This window comes from Dermacentor albipictus, chromosome 5 (genome assembly GCF_038994185.2).
Source record: "Dermacentor albipictus isolate Rhodes 1998 colony chromosome 5, USDA_Dalb.pri_finalv2, whole genome shotgun sequence".
Taxonomy (NCBI): Eukaryota; Metazoa; Arthropoda; class Arachnida; order Ixodida; family Ixodidae; genus Dermacentor; species Dermacentor albipictus.
The window spans coordinates 91271675-91292500 of NC_091825.1; the positions used below are offsets into that span (position 1 = coordinate 91271675).

Genomic DNA, 20826 nt, shown 5'->3' on the forward strand with positions numbered 1-20826 from the left:
GTGCGTCAGTGTAGCCAGACCGACGACTGGAACCGACTTGATCTGAAACCAGCTTGAATGTTGAACTACTATTTGCCTCGTGTACTGTGCTGTGGAGTATTCTGACGAGCATTTTAGCATCGTGATGATGTTGGTAAATTAGCCTTGGCTTCTATGAGGTGCCAAAAAGAAGCGATGAATGCTGATACGATGATACGTTGCAGGTGCGGATATTGCTAGTGAAGTTTCCTGCCATAGTTTGGGGGTGTCGGTAGCCATTACTCCTTTCTGAATTTGTTTTTCAGGGCTGCTTTAATAGCTTTCCGTGCACTCTACAGTGATACTATGCGACGGGAGCGCGCGTTTCGTCGTCGGTTGGCGTTCGACGACATCGTCCACCAGCATCTTAGACGGTAGCGGCAGCCGAGGCAGCTGATATTGAGCCTATGCGCAGCATTAGAACCACACTTGCAACCGTGTGCAGCGTGATCACATGCATTACCGGTGAACGTACGTGTGCTGGGCCCCTTGCCTTGAGGCCATAGAACTACATATTATAGAGCTTTCTTTTTTTCATTTCCCTAATTAGCATCGGAATATAGAGCTTTAGTGGCTCTGCCATACGGTGGCAGTGGTGATTTATACATGCGGCGTTGGCCGGGCGTACCTGGCCGACTTTCTGCAACTGAGAGTATCATTCAATGCCAAATATGTCCCCGTGTGACCATCAGACCTCTCGCAGAAACGTGATAAGAATGCGCAACACGTCCAATGCAATTAATCTGACGACAGTGCGGTAAACCAGCGAGGGCAGTGGCGCTTGTCGGCGCTCTAGCAGGTGCCCGGAAAAGGAAGCTATCGAATAGGGGCTTGCAGATATTTACGCCAAGAATATAGCCTCAACTATCTAGGCATAATGTGCGCTCATGCATTCAGCTGACTACACTTTCATTTCTCGTGGTTAGATCCGAGACATGAATCCTCCTTGCTCTCATACGACGCCGTAAAAATGCGCTGCCACTTCGGCTGTACCCTTGTATCAGCTAGAACGTTTTGGCTAAGAAATTGCGTACGAACAACGCAGCTTGGTGAATTGCGTCCCTGGTGTTCTACTAGGTGCCGTATTTGGTGACATTATTTTCTCTCTTTGCTCATATTTGTTTCTTTGGCAGCAGCCGGTGCCGCCATGAAGGCGCCAACTTCTATTATTCCAATAAAAAAATTCATATATATATTCAAAATATATTTACAAGCTCCTCTTATTGTTCTAAATTTCTTATATTTGGGCTAAACTTTTCTTGGGCCTTTGAGAACGGGCTACTTTGTATGTGCCCTTGGCCAGTCGTCCAGAATACGCATGTGCCCCTATGACAGAAGTCGTATGAAAAAAAAGAGACACGAAAGAATAAAGATTATGGTCTAAGCGCGATGACACCAAGCAACACTGAATCTAGTGAAACCAGTGAAACTTGATCGGTCGCCTGCTTTCGTCCACAATTTAAGCGCTGCTTGTGTTTATACATTTCAGCAACGTTATGCCGTTTTTGATCATCGAATACTCTGACGCATACGCTTTTATTCCTGTGTAAGTTCTGCATCCTTGGGGTCCTATTGTCTCAATAGGAGTTGATAAGATTACTGCTCGTCTCGATGAAGTCAGTGTTTAAAATCTGCAGTGCGCTGTCAAAGAGAAAAAAAATAAAGAAATAAGCAACGAAAGAAAGACGTAGCCTATGTGGCAAGCGCTCGAAATCTTTTTAGGAGCTGCCAGGCAACAACAGAGAAGCCTGCGCTAGGCACGATCTTTGCCAGCTCCCTGAAATGGGGGAGAAGTTCGTTTTAGGCCTCCTATGTGATGGATGCCTCCTATGTCCTCCTAGCCGATATTCCAGGATAGGCCACTTCACGTTTCCAAACGAAGGGTACTTTTTGCCGCTTTTGTAGTTACGAACTATTGCTGTCGCGCATCACAGCAAGGCGACAGTATATGAACTGTTATTTCGATAAATCTAAAGAAAAATTCTTCACGCTTAGATTTCGCGAATTGCTTCTAGCGTATAAGGGAGGGAGTGCGCGTAACGTATTTTTCTTCGAAAAAGAAAAGAAATACGGGTCGAATTTTGCGAAAGTGACGAAATTCGAGCGGCCGCTAAGTGCGCCAACTTGTGCAAAGCTGCCCAGATAGAACGGCTCTGAGCACTGGAAAGTTGCATGAGAACTACGCTTTGGCATGGTATTTCATTTTAATGAGATTCGCTTTACATATTCCCAGTATTCCTTTTTTTTGTGCAAAGGATTTTTTTTCTTTTTTCCTCTTCCCTTTTTAGCAAAAACAAAAATAATGCGGGAATGGTAAAAAAAGGGGGGTTAAAGGACGGGGCAGAGTGGCATGACGCACTGCGGTGGTTCCTTCTTCGGAATTCTTGCGTTTAATTACGTGGCTATTAGATCGGCAAATATGCACCACAGTAGGCGAATTAGGTCACTAGACATATTACACATTTCTCTTAATCGCAGGTTCAATTTATTACTCTGCCTGGCTGTAGTATCGAGAAATTCGTTGATGAAATGTGTGAGAAAATGCAGTAATTTTTTAGTCAACATTCTTCGAATCGCTAGAAAGTAATTTCGATTACTTCAAATTCTTCCCTCAAAGTACCGTTACATCAAACTTGGGCAAAGCTGTGCTCAATAAAGAAACACTGCCCATGGCAACTCAGCCTCGTCTCTCCAAATTATGGTGATTCGAAACGCTTTCGCCTTATTAGGCATGAAATTCTTTTAGCTCCCGTTGTCGGCGACCTTCAATCCGAGCAAATTGACATGAAAATTTATTCACCCGTAGGCACGCCTAAAACTGTGGTATGAACGTATAGTACAATATAAGGTATACCACATGTAATACATCATAGTTGATCTAACCAAAACGGATTAGCAAATGAAATAATAAATGACGTCTGCTTGACACTGGCTTTGCCACACAACAACGACGAAACATTATTACAGCGTCCACGCAAAAGCATTATTGTCAGCGTTGAATTTATGAAAGACACCCGGGGCACATGCAAATACAAAGTCTCAACTCAGGCAAACAGAATTGAGCATTATTCTGACTGCAGAAAGACTTTGCCTCGAGAGTCGGTTACGTACTCTGTAGACCAGCGGTGAAGAAACTCGGCTTCACCGAGTTCGAACAACTGTTCTTCAAGATGACCCCATACTATATACCATAGTTTTCTCATTCTGGGATACATTGCTCTATTTGACTACCGCGATCGTTCTGCAATGTTGAGGAAGCACCACAAAACGTAGCTAACGCTGTAATAAACGAGACTCGAAAGATGATCTCGGCGCTGTGGTGGCCGCACTATGGATATTGCAAACATTCTTGCAACTAGCTTCCGGAATGTGCGTGCTACAGCGCACTCCTTTACTACATGCGATTTGGCATCTGTTTGTGCGCAATGCATGCATTTACAATTCGCTACCATATGCCAGCGTTCGAGCCTGTCTCTTGTAGGTAGAATGCCCCACTGGTATTGCCAATGAAAATTCTTCATTTGACAGGGCAAATCAGGTGAAAGCACGGCTGTCCATGTTTGTGTAGTAGCTGTCCGTGGAGGTACAGCTGTCTCACACAACATTTCACAAAGCCTGGAAACCGGTGTCGCACGCCACTTTGTAATTCTTAGTTGTACAAGCTGGCTTTGCAAGCGCACAGCCGCCGCATACTGCGGTGCTGGCGTTACAGCTTTCGGAAGCAAGTTGCCTGTACTCTGCGGCATAAGCGTTCGACGGTAATGGCCCAGCCAATAAAGAAGCAGTGGTCTACCTGGGTACTCATAATCATCAAGTAGACCACATGTACTCTTAGTGCACAACAGCCTACCAAATGTAATTATGCATGGCAAGCTCCATTCTCCGCTAGATTTCGGCAGACGCGAAAAGTGCTGCGCTACGTATTGCTATATGTGGCACAGTAACTGCTCAATAGAATAGTTAGGTAATACATGGCAAACGTTATGAGACTGCCGTGCACCTTCTCAAAAATCCATTTATGAAAGCTCAGTGCGATGAATGGAAGCTAGCTTTCACGGGCTTGAGCTTCACACTCACAGACACCATTCACCTACGAGCGATATGTAGTGCGTTAAAAAAGAATTGATATTTGCGGTAATATTTTTTTTTTAGTTTCTTGCTTTAAAAGAAGGTTCTTAACCTTAAAATCTTAAGAAAGATGCTTGCAAGGCGCGCAGAGCTCTAAACAATTTAGTATATGCCTTTTTTACGAGCCTGCATCTTTTTTTTCAGAAACGCATGTGTCGTGACGTCATGACGCAGAGGATGGTCACGTGGCAGCAGAACATCCTGGCGTTGTGGCATTCGTGCCGACTCGCTCGGTCTTCGGCTGTGCTGCTACATCAGGCCGCGCAAGACGTCCAAATAGCCACATTGGAATGTATGACCTATCACCACTGCCATTTCGATTACCTCGCCACCTCGAACCAGCGCTCTCGCACGCAGATCCGCTGGAAGCCGCAGCCACCACTGCGGCAATGCTAGGCCTAACCACTTAGACGTTCGCTATTAGGCTCCTTGCCGTTGGGCGCCGCCTTTTCATTGAAATAATTCTCTGCTGTTAGCAATGGCATTGACTCCGCCTTTGTGGTCCTCGCAATTCGCTTCGAACCTCGGAAAGCACTGCGTTTTGCATAACGCCGGTTCCCGAAAGTCATCTTCGCCTCTGTAGAGAATTGTAACTCTGTGAAGCATAACAAGCGTGTGAAGGGGCAATTGCCACGGGACACAGTATGTATTCATTGGGCGCTATAGCGTAAAACTATTCCAAACTTTTCTATCGCAATTCTGCTATCAGCCCTCCGCAATTGTTCAAAAACTTTTTAGAACAACCCTCACTACCCCTGCCTGTCACGCGACGTCTCGAAAACCGTGATAGCTCCCCATCTGATATGACGTGTACACAATGATTATGCATGATTTGACCGAACAAAAGAAAAATAGTTATTTCTGATTCTACGCGTTTTTGCCATTAGCCCTTGGCTATTGCCCAAAAGTTTTCGGGCTGCACCCACTTCACCTGCCTGTCACGTGACGTCACAAAACGGCGAAAACTCACCTTTTATTCGTTTCACCCCTTTCCCCAGCGCAGGGTAGCCAGCCGGTATTTACACTGGCTAACCTCCCTGTCTTTCCATCCCTTTTGTCTCTCTCTCTCTCGTGAGCTATGACAACCTATTGCCCATACTTAAATGAAACAATATTCTATATCAGTATTAATGTATGTAAGTTCAAACAACAATCTGTATCCTAAATTGCGCATTTAGTTGTTTTGAACATGAGCGAAGAAATATATACCAGTCGAACTGCGCTCGCCATACACCCCTTTTTTGTCACCGTAATATTAGTAAAAGAAATTGCGTCATAACCTATCTCCCGGTTGACATTAGACGGTAATGCGTTGAGGATTGAATCAATACAGCAGCACATATACATATTATATACATATACGTAAACATACATACACATACGTATTGCCACCGTGGAAACGAGTTACGTATGAGGCGTGTATTGCAGCAGGATTCCTTTTTCGCGCTTGCTAAGAAAACTTGGAGAAGACATCAAGTGCCCGCCGCAGCGAGGCCTGCGTGGTGTCTCCCGAATTCATGGCGCGCCGGTGCATGCGATGGGTGAGAAATGCTTCACGCGGCCACCGGGCTCTTCTCTCGCGCTTAATCCTGGACACGCTGCGTCATGCAATGGCACTGCTGAGAAAGACAGCAAAGGCAGGAGAGGCGGGGAGGTCAACCAGACGAGCACCTAGTTTGCTACCCTACACTGGGGATGAGGGAAAGGGGAATAGAAAGAGAAAAAAGGGGAGAGAGTGAGCACTGAGTGCGTGTGGGAGGATGCACAGGGACGCTATAAACGGTCTCTTAGGCCGGTGGACTTCAAGTTGTGTATACTAATGCACGAATCGCTGTTCGTGCCAGTGACGGGCGTGGCCACCGTTCGAGTATCTTTGACTCGGAGAACGGTCTTGAGTCCGATCTGCTTAATGTTGTCCTCAGAGAGAGGCATTGTACGTCGTAGCGAGGGCAAATGCGCAATAGGTGGTCGATGGTTTCCTCGCACGTACAGGAGTCGCACATCGGTCTCTCGGCCATTGCGATACGATAGGAGTAGCCGTTCGTGAACGCCACTCCCAGCCACAAGCGGCACAGCAAGATTGTTTCGCCGTTTTCGCGTGGCCTGCGATACGAGAAGCGTGGCTCACACAGATGCCTGCGAACGCTAAGAATTGTTCCCTCGCTTGCCACACATTCAGTGGCGCATGCTCAATGTTCGAAGTTGGCGAGAGGTTCATGAAAGAGCGGCACGTGCCCAGTGCAATAATGGCGCAGTTTACTAAAGCATTGGCCCGAGAAGGGTTCACTGAGCAGTGGCACATAGCCAGTACATTTGTGCCGCAGCCTGCTAAAGGGATGGGTTGCTGTTGTTGCGGTATCCTTGTGACGTGGGTCTGATTCCGCTGAGCGCCGGAGAAACTTAATGGACATTCCCAGCAGTACCTACTCAGTAACCCAAATTGGCATGAAAAGCGTTAATTTAAGAGCGGCATGCACCTACTCGCACATGCCCAGTAACTCAAGTTGGCATTAAAGAGGTGCATTGGAGACCAGCACACTACGAGTGGCATTGTTAGCGCACCGCAGAGAGCGACAGTAAATGAAATGTAAAAGCGCGGCGCGGGGCATCTGGGCATGGGCTTTTCTTTCGGCAAGCGCGTTGTGCACCTACGCCACACTCCAAAAAATTTCACACCCTTATGGGTGTAATGCGGGTGTATTCATCTGTTCACCCTTGTAAACACCTTTGAAACACCCTTTTTTAACGAAAAAGGGTGTTCAACAAGAAAACACCCTTTGAACACCCCAGTCTTTCTAATTTACACCCTAATTATAAGGGAGTAAGTGAACAAGCTTACAGTATATGATGGATGAACATTGCCAGTTAAGGCGTTGATATTGGCTGTACATGAAACGCGCGCTACCTGCGCTTGAATCAGGTAGCTGGAATGATTAGATCGGGGCACCTAGGCAGCAGCGCACTGGCTCCGAACAGTGGTCAAAAATGAAGTTTCCCACGAATGTTGATATTGAACGGAGGACACTAACGCGCAGACTTTGCATAGCCAGATATCTGCGAAAGGCTTCATATGATCAATAGCAAAATATTTACAATGCTATCACTGAATACTTAAAGGTGTGGAACCAGTTAGACTGGGAATGGTTAGGAGTGAGGGCTAACGGTAAATAGCTCACCAACTTACGGTTCGTAGATGACATTGGCATACTCAGCAACACTGCAGACTATTTGCAACAAACGTTTGAGGAACATGTCGAAGAAAGTGTAAGTCTGACTGAGAGTTAGTATGCAGAAGAGAAAAGTAATGTTCCGCAGCGTGGCGAGAGAACGAATGTCATGGTCGGCAGTCAGCCTCTAGAACCTGCGCAGAAATACGTTTATTGAGCTTAATTACTCGCAGGGGCCTCTGATCAAGGAAATTAACAAAAATAAAACATTAGCTGGAGAGCTTACGGCAGGAATTACTAAATCATGACCAGGGAGCTTACTGCTAACCATTGCTTTCTACCGTTACTAACGTATGGGGCCGAAACTTGGAAGTTACCAAAGAAGCTTGGGAAGACGTTGAGGACCGCGCAACGAACGATGGAATGAAAATTATTAGGCATGATGATAATAGACTGGAAGACAGCGATGTGGATTAGAGAGCGAACGGGAATAGCTGATATACTGGTTGACATTATGAGGAAGAAGTCGTGCTGGGCAGACATTGCAATGCGTAAGGGAGAGAACTGCTGGTCTATTGGAGTTGCAAAATGGGTGCTAAGGGAAGGAAAGCACAGTCGAGGACGACAGAGAATAATGTGGACGTGATGGATTCGGGAAACTTGAAAACACGTGGAACCAGTTAGCACAAGACAGGGGTATTAGAGATCGCTGGAGAAGCTTTCGTCCTGCGATAGACGTCAAAATAAGCTGATGATGATGAAGATGTAACGACATCCATGCTAGCTTCGCGGCATGTCTTTCATGTTATGTCATGCATGCGTGTCATGCACGTTCTGATAGCTCGATTTCCGCCGATAGCGGGGGGGGGGGGGGGGGGGCGCTAGTAGCGGCGTAGCCAAGTGGGGCACACCGGGCACTTGTAACGCTCACTAAAAGTAAAATTTTTGCTGCTATGGCAATGGCCCCGCTCCTTCCCCCTCCACGGTCAATTGGGACCCCCCCCCCCCCTCACACGAAAAAATTTTCTGGTTACGCCACTGTGGGGAGGGGGGTGTAAGATTGCTCTAAACCCCTCCCCCTAACTTGTCAACGGAAACGGGGGACGGGAGGGCAGCTGCCGGCGGGCCGCAAACCTTAGGCAGCCCAATTAACGGCTGCATTTCCCTTTGGACGTGAATACTGCATTAATGCCATTACACTGTAGGATTCGTGGCGGTTCGAGGGCATGCGACAATAAAAAAAAACACATACATCCATCAGAAAGTCTTAGCTTGAGCAGATCTTTGGGAGCTGGGCAAAACTCTCACAAAAGAAAAAAAGCTTGGCACCCCTCTTACAGGCATTGTCAACTCTGGGTCCCACCGCTGACTCTACATTTCCGGTAAAAAAAATCACACAGGAACTCCTCTCGGATTTGTCTAAGTGTGCATAAGCATTGTGACTCTTCCTCATCGACACGCAGTCCATGTCGTCATCAATGTTATGAGACTTGATCCAACAAGTATAAGCGCCAGCGCTGCGGCGACACGGGCTGCTCTGGTCGGCAGCGCAAGCAAAGTACTGCAGGTGGCGGGGCCAGGCGCGCTGGTGACGTTCCGTTCGTTTTGAGCCGTTATCGCTCTTTAGCCCTCCTCATCCGCGACGAACCATTATCAACCGTTCTCCGGCGGCGGCTGCTTGTGGCACGGCCGCGCGAACCGTATCTTGAAAGCGAACTGCATTGTGGACAGAGTGTGCCCACTGCTGAAAACTTCACGCGCTGTGTTCTCACCGTTTACTTCGCTTTGAAAACAGACGCGCGCACACCTATCTTGAAAGTGATCTGCGAAAAGCGCATAGTGCGGCATAAGCTGAAAGCTTCGTGAGCGCAGTGTTCTCGCCGCTTCGGTAGCGTTGAAGCCTTGAAGCGAGAGCTAGCACGAAGGTGAATTCACTCGCTGCTGCGGGTTCTATATTGAAAGATATCGTGCGGTACGGACTGACGGACGGATGGTTTTTCTTGTTGGGGAAGTATAGAAATGCTTACGTTATAAAAAAAAATCGCAGGGTTCGCGAATTTCGCGATAAGAACCAACACCAACCTACTCCCCCACCCCCCGCTGAGCGATGCCGTCTTGATCGCCCCCTCCCAACCCCGGGAAAAGGGACACTACCTATCTCAGTTGAAGAAACGATGATGAAACGTTAACGACAAGAACGGCATCTCCTAACGAGTTGTCTTATGGCCTCTGAGATTTGCGCGCGAACCTGGGAGGCCATAATTGGCCGCTTAATAGCATAAAAAGACAAAGATAATGCCAAATGACACAGTTAAAAATTCAAACAAATAACTGATCTTAATTATACTGTTTGGTAAAAAGAAATAAAAAATTAGACAGCCGCAACACACGCCACTAAAGCCACCACCGCCGGCATAACGCGGAACCAACAGTTGGCAACATTCATTCGCGCGTCATTGCTTCGTTCGCTTCGTCTCCGCAACGAGAGCCGCCATCTTCTCGCGCCTAACGTTTTGTATGGCTTTGTTCTCTGCAATCCGCGCACGCAGCTCATCGGTGGATGCACGTCTGCTCGGCGTCGCAATGCGGCCTGCGTCATTTTTTGGTGTTCGCGCAATCGGTGTGAAGCATGTCGCATGTTAAATGTTTGATAGAAGTGCCTCACGTCCAAGTCAAGCCGCCGTACGGGTGTATGGCTGTGCGCCCCGTTCTCGGAAGCGTCGACGGGTTTCCGGCATGCGGATTTCAGGTACGTGCAAATGCGTTTCGCCCGCCTATTGAGCTCCGGAGCAAAGCGTGCAATATTTCATGTGAAAGATGCAGTGCCCGTGATCATGGTGTGAATTTCGAGCGGCAAACGAGAACTTTGGCACTTAGAGCACACCGCGGCTGCTAAGTCAGCGTGGAAATTGTTTTACGTTACCGTAATATGTTGCTGTCAGTCTAATCTGCGGCTTGTGGATAGCTAGCCCATTGGCGTTTGCTTGTGGCAGCGATAGGTGTATAAATGGAAGCGGTAATAATTTTCGAGAGCAGAGTTTTTTCGCTCGATGTTTGGTCGTGTTTATGGCGTTATGAAGGCTAGAAAACTAAATGGCTTGATCGTGCTTAGTTCCAACTCTAAGGGGCGTAACGTTGGCGCTGTATATGTTTGTTTTCGGTGTCACGAGTACCACTTTCATGCTTTTGTTGCATGAGAGTGGTAGCTGCTGCGTGCCGTCTGGGTAGAACACAATAAAAGCAATTTCCTCACTCATACGTATGCAATGTGAGGTAACAAAATTTCCAGCGTTTTATTCGGAGCGTAAATATCCAGTATAGTTTAGTAAGAAACTCAAATTCTGTGTTAGCTTAGTAGGCGTGAAACAAGTGAAACTCGCATTCCTTTTTGAATTGTTCGCCCAAACTGCACCGCCCCCAGATGCGTCATCGGGTAATTGACAGTAGCTTCGCTACGTGAGTTGTTTTATGCGCCTATATTGCCCGGTTAAGTATCCTGTTCACTTATGCTGACGCTCGCTCATCTTGATTTTAAGCGGTTACTATCCCCGAGTACCGGACGATGCCAAACTTGTGAGGTGTAGCAAACGCGGGAAATTCAAAGTGGCGTGGCTGCAAGGCCCTGTTTTTACGTTTCTTGCATTCAAAGCCAACAGACACAGTATCACTGATTTATTTTCCATTTCTGCTGTACTTGATCAATCTAATGTGACAACTGCATCTGCTCTTTAATGTTCTCCATTTACTGTGTATTCAGCCTGGCTGCCACCTTCTCTTCAGAGGATGCCGCTGTGATAGCTCTTTCGTATAGCACATGCCTCTAGGCCCTTGTGTTTCAAGGGCCCCGCGAGGCAGCAGTGCTCCAAGTAATTTTACCATTCTATATATTTTCTATTTTGCATCATTCTTCCACGATGGATTTTAATGTTAATAGTATTTGTCATTAGTCATCGCCATAATGTTATAGCACGTAGATTTTACGCACTTCAAATCGACAATTTTTAGGCCAGTTTACAGCCAAGTCACATCTTCCATAATACATCGTCAACATTACCACTTGTCATGGCGCTCTTTGGCCAAACCTGGCCCTTGCGCCATAAAACACCACACATCATCATCATCAGCTTGGCTGCCAGAAAATGCTTGAATTTCTTTCAGTATCCAAGTTACGAAATATTTCACTGACGGCCGTGTGTGAAACACGCAAGATGACAAAACTGATAGCAAAATGATGAGATATTTCTTTTATAGCGTTTGGACTCTACTTTTGGTGAGGATGTCGATCGACCTTGGGCCTGGCGACAGCACACCCGACATCGCCAAAGTGCAGCCTATCAGTTGAGTGCCCCCGAATGGACCATCAACATTGGAAAATGAAGCAGAGCCAGGTAGGGGCAATTTTTACTTTGGAACAGAATACTGACAGCTGCCTCTTTTTTTAAGAACTAAATAACATATTTACAAACCAATCCTTTCTCTTTGTGCAGCCTACATAGAATTGTTTTTTGCTTGTTATACAGACCTTCAGAAAGCAGTTCTGAACCCTTTTTGCATGCACAAATAAATAAAGAGGAGTGCACTCTGAAGAAATTGATGCACTGAAATGTGCGTTCGACACACAGTGAGATGCAAAATAACAAACAACTTTAAAGCGGTAAAAAAAATTTGAAACATGTTCTAACATCATAGCCCGCCTTGGCATACGGATCTAAATATAACAGCAACGGAGGTGCATGCAGAGAAGTGTTTGTAAATGTTTGCAAGATATGTACATTGTCTAAGAAATTGTTTTTATTTACTTGGAGCTTCTTGGTGCCATGGCAGTGCAGTAAAAGCTCAAAATGATGCCCCTGCTCCTAATAAAGCATTTTTCGATTTTAAAATTAAATTATGGGCTTTTACATCCCAAAACCTAAAGTTTTGGTAACCTGGCTTCTTTAATGTACACCTGAATCTAAGTGCATAGGCGGTATTGCATTTTATCCTCATTGGAGGGCAGCTGCCATGGCCTAGATTGAAGCTGGGACCAGCATGACTGAGCAGCATGGCATCATAGTAAGTGGGCTATTACACCAGGTCAAAATGAGAAATACTGCTTAGAACTACCAACTTCTTGGCTCACAAGCACTTTGCACTAAGTTAAAGGAGTATGTAGTACTGTCAGTGGCCGTTTATGTACCAATTTCTTTTTAACCTGACTCCATTATTAAAGTGCGAAGCTTCAATTAGTCAAAACCAGCCTAAATTACAGAACCAGCTCAAAACACGCACCATGTATAGCTGGATTTGGACATGAAAATGGAGTCAATTCATGTCGCCGAAAATGGCGGTGGCAGTCACACTATTTCATGCATTTTGCCTAAAACATAGTCAATAATAATTAATCACTTTCTAAAATATTCTTTTCAAAGTTTTTTTCAAGCATGAAAGGAGGAGCCAAATGGTGTTCAGGTGCAGGAGCAGTTAGTTGCACGGCACTTCTTGCGTGTGTTCACTGGCTTCTTTCTAGCTTGAAAGAAAAATTTGTTGCACCTATTGAGCAGTAGAAAGCTGGATTGGGAATTTTTCACGATGCTCTACAATTTTCGCACTGACACTTTTGCGTTGAATATTATATTTGAGCAGTTAAGTAATCGTTACTAACTAATTAACTAATTAGAAGAAATGTAAGAATTGGTTTCACTTCCTCAAAACGATGGCAAACGACATTCCCTTGGTGCTGTCCAGCTACGTGGCACTTGTACATATTTAAAGCTTGCACATGTCATACAGACCACCTGGTAATTACAAGGCATATATAGAAGTGGCTAAGTTGTGTGAGCCAGCCATATGTAGCAAATCATGAGAAACAGCCATGTTTCTTTCACTTAAGGGCATGATAAGATTTACATGCTCGACACCTTGCATCAGTGTGTTCTAGGCCTGTTCGTAGTTTAGCTGCTACATAAACAATATTTCTCCACATGTAAGCTCATATGCGCATCTTTCAAGTATATTGCCCCGTGTGTCCAAAATAAACCATCCTCGCGCTTCCTTCATTATGTATACATCTGTTGCTGTGCTAAATTTTTAGCCTGCAACCGCACACATTTTCATCTAGTTTACATATTTCCTCGTTTGGTGGCTTTATTTCTGAACAAGTTGTTTTCGTTAAACCCTGTTGCACACAGCAGTACACAGCATTTCTGCCTAGAGTGGGAATTGTTTTTTTTTCAGATTGACATAAATACACCTTGCCTGGGCAATGTTAGGCATTCTACATAACACAGCCCTGCAATAATGTTTCATATTGCATTCCAGCATCATACAGAACTGTTTACTTACCAGATTAGAATATGTATAAGTGTTGGAAGTAACAGAACTGGAAGAAGCCAGCAGATAATGAGGCCAAGGAAAGCATAGAGGAACATGTTTTAAGTTTTTTATATGAAGTATAGAAATGATGAATTCTAGGTAAGTGAAAGTGGATTAAAAGATATCCACCTCTTGGTGGGGAACGGAACCATAACCTTCACATTACGCATGTGATATACTAACCACTGTGGTACTACGGCCGTGTTCGAGCGTCGACAATCTGAGGGGCCATTGTGGACGGTTGAATGCTGCCTCGGTGGCACAGTGGTTAGTGCATCGCATGCCTAATGCAAAGGCTGTAGGTTCGTTCTCCCCCCATGCCTGTTTTTTTTACCATTTTCATTTCCTTTTATCATTTCTACATTTAAATAGAAAATTACAAATAAGTTTCCACGTGCCTTCCCTGGCATCTTCCAGCTGTAATTCAGAAAAATTTTGACCCTCAGTATCCGTTCTTCTCGTTTGGAAGAACAGGAGCTTCATTTTAAAAATAATGAATTCACCTTGTTCAGCATCTCAATGTGGTCTCAAATCTTATCACAGCATGTGTATTACTAAGTGAAGTTTTTGTTAAGATGATATAGCATGGGACCTAATTAGTAGCCTTTGTGTACAGATATATGACTAGTCTAATAAATAGGAGGATTTTAAGAAGCACTTCTAACATGGTCTGAGCATGTGTTTAAAAAAAATAATCTAGCATGATTTCAGGCATAGCTGTTGCCCCTGAAAAATATTTGGATCATCTGCATTGGCATTGTTTCTAGAGAGCACCAATACTGCTTTGATAGAAGTAGCCTCGTGGAACATGAAGCATCGCTTCTTGCTTAGTCAAGGAAATATCTGCATATCTGATGTGCATGTGTCATATGCTCGAATGCTGTTTAAAGGCTGCTAATAAGAAAATTACTTCACTTGCCTTCCAGAGATTGCTTCAGTAGTCTATGCTACTCGATCATAAACAATTTACCAGAGTGAACTTTCATCACAGTTGGCTTTGCAATGTTTATGCAAAATACAATTGCCTACTAGACATGTGACTGCACTAAAACTTGGAATTAATGACCAGTAAGATTTATGGGACCAGCAAAACTTAGTTTATTACTCCAGAACAAAATGCGAGGCACTTCGGTTATTTCTGCCATAGAGTTTCTTACAGTAATTACTAGAGGGAACTCTGGCGCTGCAGTCGTACCACCATGGGAATGATGGGAAGCACATGGATTTGTCTGATATTCGTGCTTGTGAATTCAGACGTTCTTGTGGCTTCATATATTATACGCTATATAAATCTTATTGTCGTAAATTTCGGCGCAGTCTATACTCTTCGAAGTGCAGAAGACGGCGCCAACACGCACAATTGCTATTAATTGCAACGATTGAGCTTGTCCAGGTAGCCAAATCGAAGGGCACCAAGCGTCTCAAGGCACTAGTATGCCCGCGATAAATTCATCAGGGCGTTGCACTCGCTTGTCGTTATATGCCTCCGTTGCTTAATGGTTTCAATATCAGACTTCTGTTCTAGAGTTCCTGTGTTTGAATCCTGTTGTCGGACGATTTTAATGTTTATTTATTTATTACACAGTATATTGTTGAAAATGACTAGAATACAAAGTCACAAAGCCGTTTGAAGCCAAACAGACGAAGTTTAGGCAAATCCATGTACTTCCCATAATTTCCATGCTGGTACAGCCGTTCTTGTTTGATCTCCTGTGGACACTAACGTCAGAGTTCCCTCTAGTAATTATTGTATGAAACTGATTTCTGCGCATCGCTCGTGCAGAAGCGGCACCACACCTGCTGCGTAAACATGCACTGCCTTTCGGCCGAGTGCAGGGAATGCTGTGAACTCGCCATGTACATAGCCTGCACTAAGTAAAACAAATCATAACGTGCAGTTGCTACCACGTTGAACTGGTGGAATGAGTAGTGAAATGCAGTACCTCCTGAACTAGTTCAGAAAGTGCAGGTTAATCAAGTGGAGATTATATAGCAACAGAAGTTGAGTGATTCTGCATTACATTCACGAAATATACTTCATGATACTTTTCCATTTATTTCCTCAGTTATTAAGAATCCCTTTTGCATTGTTGGACAAAACTACAGAATGCCAACATATTTTCCAGCATTCACTGGTAGCAAACATGTCAAAACATGTTCTAGTGTCTGGATTGCCGCTTTAGCTGTTAACCCCTAAGTTAATTCCGGAAAATGTACCAAATGTTTTACGTACTCAATTTTCGGTGTCATTTTCTAAAAATATATTACTTCATTGGTCTCTGGTTAGAAATAACACAAAAATAAGAGCTGCTCTTGGGCAGCTTTCCCTCAATGCCGACTGTAACTCATCTTTGACAACAAGAGCAGCATAACGTCGGGCAGAAAGAGTGCAACTAGTCATTGGCGATATTGGTACTACCTCCAGTCACTAGTACAGCTTGTGATCAATGGTTAAAGGTTGCGACTTTGTTGCTGCCCAATTTTAATTCTGCAGCTGTTACACTTGGGAGTAGCATGTGTACGTACGTGTGCATGCATTAAAATGACTTCACGCTAGAGCAAAGCAACTAGTGCAGAGAGGCATTAGTCATATTTATATATTTGCTTTGTAAAGATGCAACTTTATCTTTTACAATATAGACTTGGCGCTCATTGGCCAAAGATGCCCTTGTGCTACTAAAACCTGCCAATTAATTCGCTTTTTGCAGTAGCAGGTGCTTATTCCTTTTTCAGGATCGGTCTGTGAGTTCTAATTTGTTTTTGTTGAACTGTGCAATTCCCACTCACAGGACTGCATGTCATCTAAGGTGTTCCTTTTTCAATCAAGAATGTTGAGGTTGTGTTTGTGAAACTCGATTTCTTGCCTCAAACGAGCTTGTACAAACTGACCAAGCTGATAATTCTACCTGCTTATATAATAAATGTGTTGCGGTTATGAACCCTCATAATGAATGACACACAGTATAAAAATTTTATCTAATAAAACAATTTAATGAAAATTTTCATGTTTTTCGCGTTTGTGTTCACTTCTCTACTCCTGTCCGTGTCCTGTCTGCATGCCTCACCTCTTTTTTTGCATATTAAATACCGTATAAACTTAAACCATGCTTTTTTACCACAATGCAGGGGGAAAAGGTTCCGGTAACACTGCATTCAGTATGGTGGCCCAGACGTGTATGCAAGCAACCTCCTTCATGTGGACCAAGAACTACTCTGCAGTGTCTCACAGACTTCCATGCGAAGCCCTCAACATTCTCGTCTCAGTGGAATGGCTGCTCATCTATCTGCGTGTCCATCACCAAGATGGCCAGTTGTAAAGCTCCTGTACCCGTTTAAGACAGCTTAATGATTTTTTTTATTTAGTTTTCATGGTTAGCCGTAGAATCTTAACATTTTTGATGTTTCTAATGTTTTTACCTGGCCCAAAGTGGTGCAATAAATTTAAACCAGTGTAATGTATTTAAGTGATGCTCACTCTAATGCCTATCTGGTTTTGTTTGTGTTTAAGAAATTTGAATGTCTGATGAGGTAACAGCATTTAAACTTGTCATCGTGGCTCTTTTCAGTGAGCTGCTAGGAAATAAGATGCAAAACTTATCACACGCCAGTTGTAGCATTTTTGTTTTCAAGACTAAAGTATACATGTTTCAAAAGATGGAAAGTGGGGAAAAAAGCCTCAAGAACATAATCATCGTAGGATTGTCATGTCCTTACAACTCTGCAATGACTAATGCCTCATATATCTTGGGAGCACATTGGTCGCAATGCCTACAGGTATACTTGATAAGAGAATAGCTTGCACTCAGATTTGCCACGCAGTTGATGGCTGATAGCTTTTGTTTGTCGTCTTCATGTTACTACTATGTATTCAATATTCATTTACATGTGCTGCGGTTTTTTGCAGTCACACACATATATATATATATATATATATATATATATATATATATATATATATATATATATATATATATATTCTTCTTTTCAATAAAAATTTAGTTGTGAGTTAGCGCTCATCCTGTCTGCTTCTAGTCTGTGTCCGTGTCACTTCGCGCTACAATCCAAGATCAGGTTACTGTACCAACTTGCCCAACTTTTTATCCTTGTGTTCAAGACACACTCAGACTTCTTCTTACTTATGTGACCGGTTATTTTTGTGCTTTATAATAAGATGCAGTGCTTTTCAAATGAAAACATGTGATAGTTCGTAGTGAGGTTATTTAAAAAAACTGTTCTGCTTAAAATTTAATTGAGTAAGCCTGTGCCATTATTCGGTGCTTATGTCTTTGTATTGGTATGGTTTTACTCATCTTCCTTTTTACTTTTAAAATGTGCAAACATTATTATGTAACCATTTTTCTTGAATGAAATAAATACTTCTGACATTTCGTCACAAATTTTACAATGATTTTGTTCAATTAGGTAACCTTAGACTAGCTGATTGTTATTCTGGTAGCTTACCTTACAATGCCTGTAGAATATTCAATGCAAGCACATGGTGAAAAATACACTAAGTTATTGGGTATAAGCAGGTCACTGTCAGTAAATGGAGCATACGTATATTTCAGAAAATAGTGCATGCTTACATATTGAACAGCATGCACAGCTACACATGCTGTTTTGTTCGTAAATGCTGAAAGATTATTCGACGTGGAAGCACTTTGTTCTTGGGCTTTCAGTGCTACCTTTAAGTCATATATGTGAAGGTACTAGTAGAAGCATCCGGTGGAGATAAATGACAACTTTGATGAATAGAGGTATAAAATATGTGCTTAAACGGCAAAAAACTGCTTGACAGGCAAACGTATGCTTCTGTAGTACTGCACTTGTTACCGTCGCCAATACATGCATTGCTTGCGCTCTATTGCATTCACTATGAGCTACAGCAGCGAGCTGTGGTGTCTTTCCCTCCTGGTCGAGCTCGTGTTGCGAAAATGTTTGACCAAGAAAAGTGGAGGTTTTTAATAATTTCTGAAATGCATGTAACTATGCTTTTGGCTGTGTGCTGTTTCCACGGAGTTATAAGTACTGGTACACCAAGGTGCGGGAGATCCTGTGTCCTTAGTGCAGCGCGCATTGTTATTGCGCTCTGCATCCTGCCGGCAGTGTACTATCACTGCAGAGGAAGATTACGAAAGCATGGCGTGTGTGCCTTGCTGCAATGGCGAACCCTTAAATTCTTTGCCTGAAAGGGCCGCACGTTATGCTACCACATGACGGACCAGAAGCGCAATATGACGACGCCTCACAGATTCTGGCTCATACTGAACAAGGTAGTACCATAGCTAAGGCTAGGCAGCATTCACAACAGCTAGTCTGCCCATTAACTACATGGCTGTAGTGAACGCTAAAATACTTGCAGGGATAACACCTTTTTGGAAGGGTGTTGTCACATGCTACACCCATATTGAAAGGGTGGTTGTCTGTGTTACACCCCATATAGAAAGGGTGTTGTTTGCTTTACACCCATAGGTGAGGTGACGTCATATTAACACCCCTTCTTTTGTGGGGTGTTAATGTGCACCCTTTGCTTGGGGTGTAGCAATACACCCAAAAAGGGCGTCACCCATGGGACAAGCGATTTACACCCTTAAGGGTGTTAAAAGTTTTAGAGTGCACTTGAGTAATGGTCGTAGACGGCTGACACAGAGCGTTGTCTTCCACGCCAGTGAAATAGACGTACAGCGGGCCCTTTTAACTACTGCAGAGCTCGGCTAGCGGAGAAAACGAGCGGCGCCATATTTAGCTATTGCGCTTGACAGTGACGAGGGGCCTCGAACCCCTTTCTGCGGTGCTAGAACTGGCACAGCGAAACATACAAAAGAAGAAACAAGCCGAACCGGCCAGATAAAGGACCAGCTCGGCTTGTTTCTTCCTTTGTATGCTGCGCTGTACCAGTTATAGAATGCAATACCAACTCGCCCAATCCTCAACCCTAGTGAATTTCTGCGGTGCACTTTCTTAGACTCGACGACAGATTCAGAACTTGGTTTTGGTTTGTTATTACGTTAGAGCACAACTTCCTCTTTATGTGCGGTTGACTGGCTTACGTTATTAGCACACATGTGTGTTAAAAATGACTCACACATTTTTCAGCATTGGGAGATTTCCAAAGACGTCTTCACCCAGGCTGCTCACATTGGACGAGGAGAGAACGCTGAAAAGTAGACACAAATATTTTGAGACGTGCGATGACGTTGAGTTTGCAGTTGACTGCGAGAGAATTGAATGCGCACTTGTAATCTGCAATCTCCGAAAACATCTTTCGCCTATCGTATTACGCATTAATATATGTACTAAGAACGCGCTAGGAAGCCCATGGAAATGAATTGTAATACACGCCATTTGGACTTTTAATTACCGGTCATATCTTGTAAGTCTAACTGTCTACATTATCTGTAAAAGCATGCGTTGGAGGCGACGATACCGGGCATAAAAGGGTTAATTTCCTTTCATTTATTGTTCCCATAAGGGGCCCCAAAGGCATTAGGTAGGGCCACAGGTGCAACACCATGTGGCAGTATTAACTGCAAAAATCATAGTAACGGCATGGTAAAATGAACGGAGAAAAGAAATAGAAGAAGCACTGTATGGCGCTTGAAATTGTAAATAACGAAGGCAGTGTTGTTGATAGATTCTGTGAAAAAAATTACACAGAAACTGTAAACGGGTAAGAGTTACAAAATAGCTGAAGTTAGATGTAAGCACCAAATACGTGGCAAAGAATGGCGTGCTTTGCTTCGTCTGTCTCGATTCAAAGCGTAAAATTCTCGCAGGTTCTTTGCTGCAAGTGCGCAAATAAAATGCGATAGCATTATCAGGATAGGCCCACTCCGTCATTTGGTAACATATACCCTAGGAATGGTGTGTTTTATTTTGCGCCAACGATAGCCAATTACTGGTGAGTGTTCTGTATAATCCTATCGGATTAGGAAGCAAGTGTCACATGACCGCAAGTCCAATGAAGTATCAATAATATATTTAGTAAGGATTAAAAAAAAAACATTTTCCCCTGGATAAGCGCAGGCTTGATGTCAGCACCTGCTCGGTCGTCTTCTCGTCTTCGCTTCTTGTCTTACTTATCGTTGGGGCAAAAGATATTATAATATTTCTTCTTAAAAACCTGCATGTGCAGCTTAGCGCTCACTAACGCTTGTGG

The 20826-nt window shown here is 43.9% G+C and overlaps 1 protein-coding gene and 1 long non-coding RNA gene across 6 annotated transcripts in view; one reads left to right on the forward strand and one right to left on the reverse strand.

Annotated features, from left to right (window-relative positions):
- Positions 1 to 20826, reverse strand: part of LOC139059937 (relaxin receptor 1-like) — a 227199-nt gene that overhangs the window by 77557 nt on the left and 128816 nt on the right. For all 5 annotated transcript variants that reach the window (XM_070538568.1, XM_070538567.1, XM_070538566.1 and 2 more), the window contains exon 7: positions 19753 to 19824. In XM_070538568.1, coding sequence (XP_070394669.1) covers positions 19753 to 19824 — 72 coding nt within the window. The remainder of the gene's footprint in view (positions 1 to 19752; positions 19825 to 20826) is intronic.
- Positions 9764 to 17570, forward strand: LOC139060532 (uncharacterized). Its single transcript, XR_011514901.1, has 3 exons — positions 9764 to 10062; positions 11565 to 11701; positions 16794 to 17570. It is a non-coding gene; the product is annotated as an uncharacterized lncRNA (long non-coding RNA).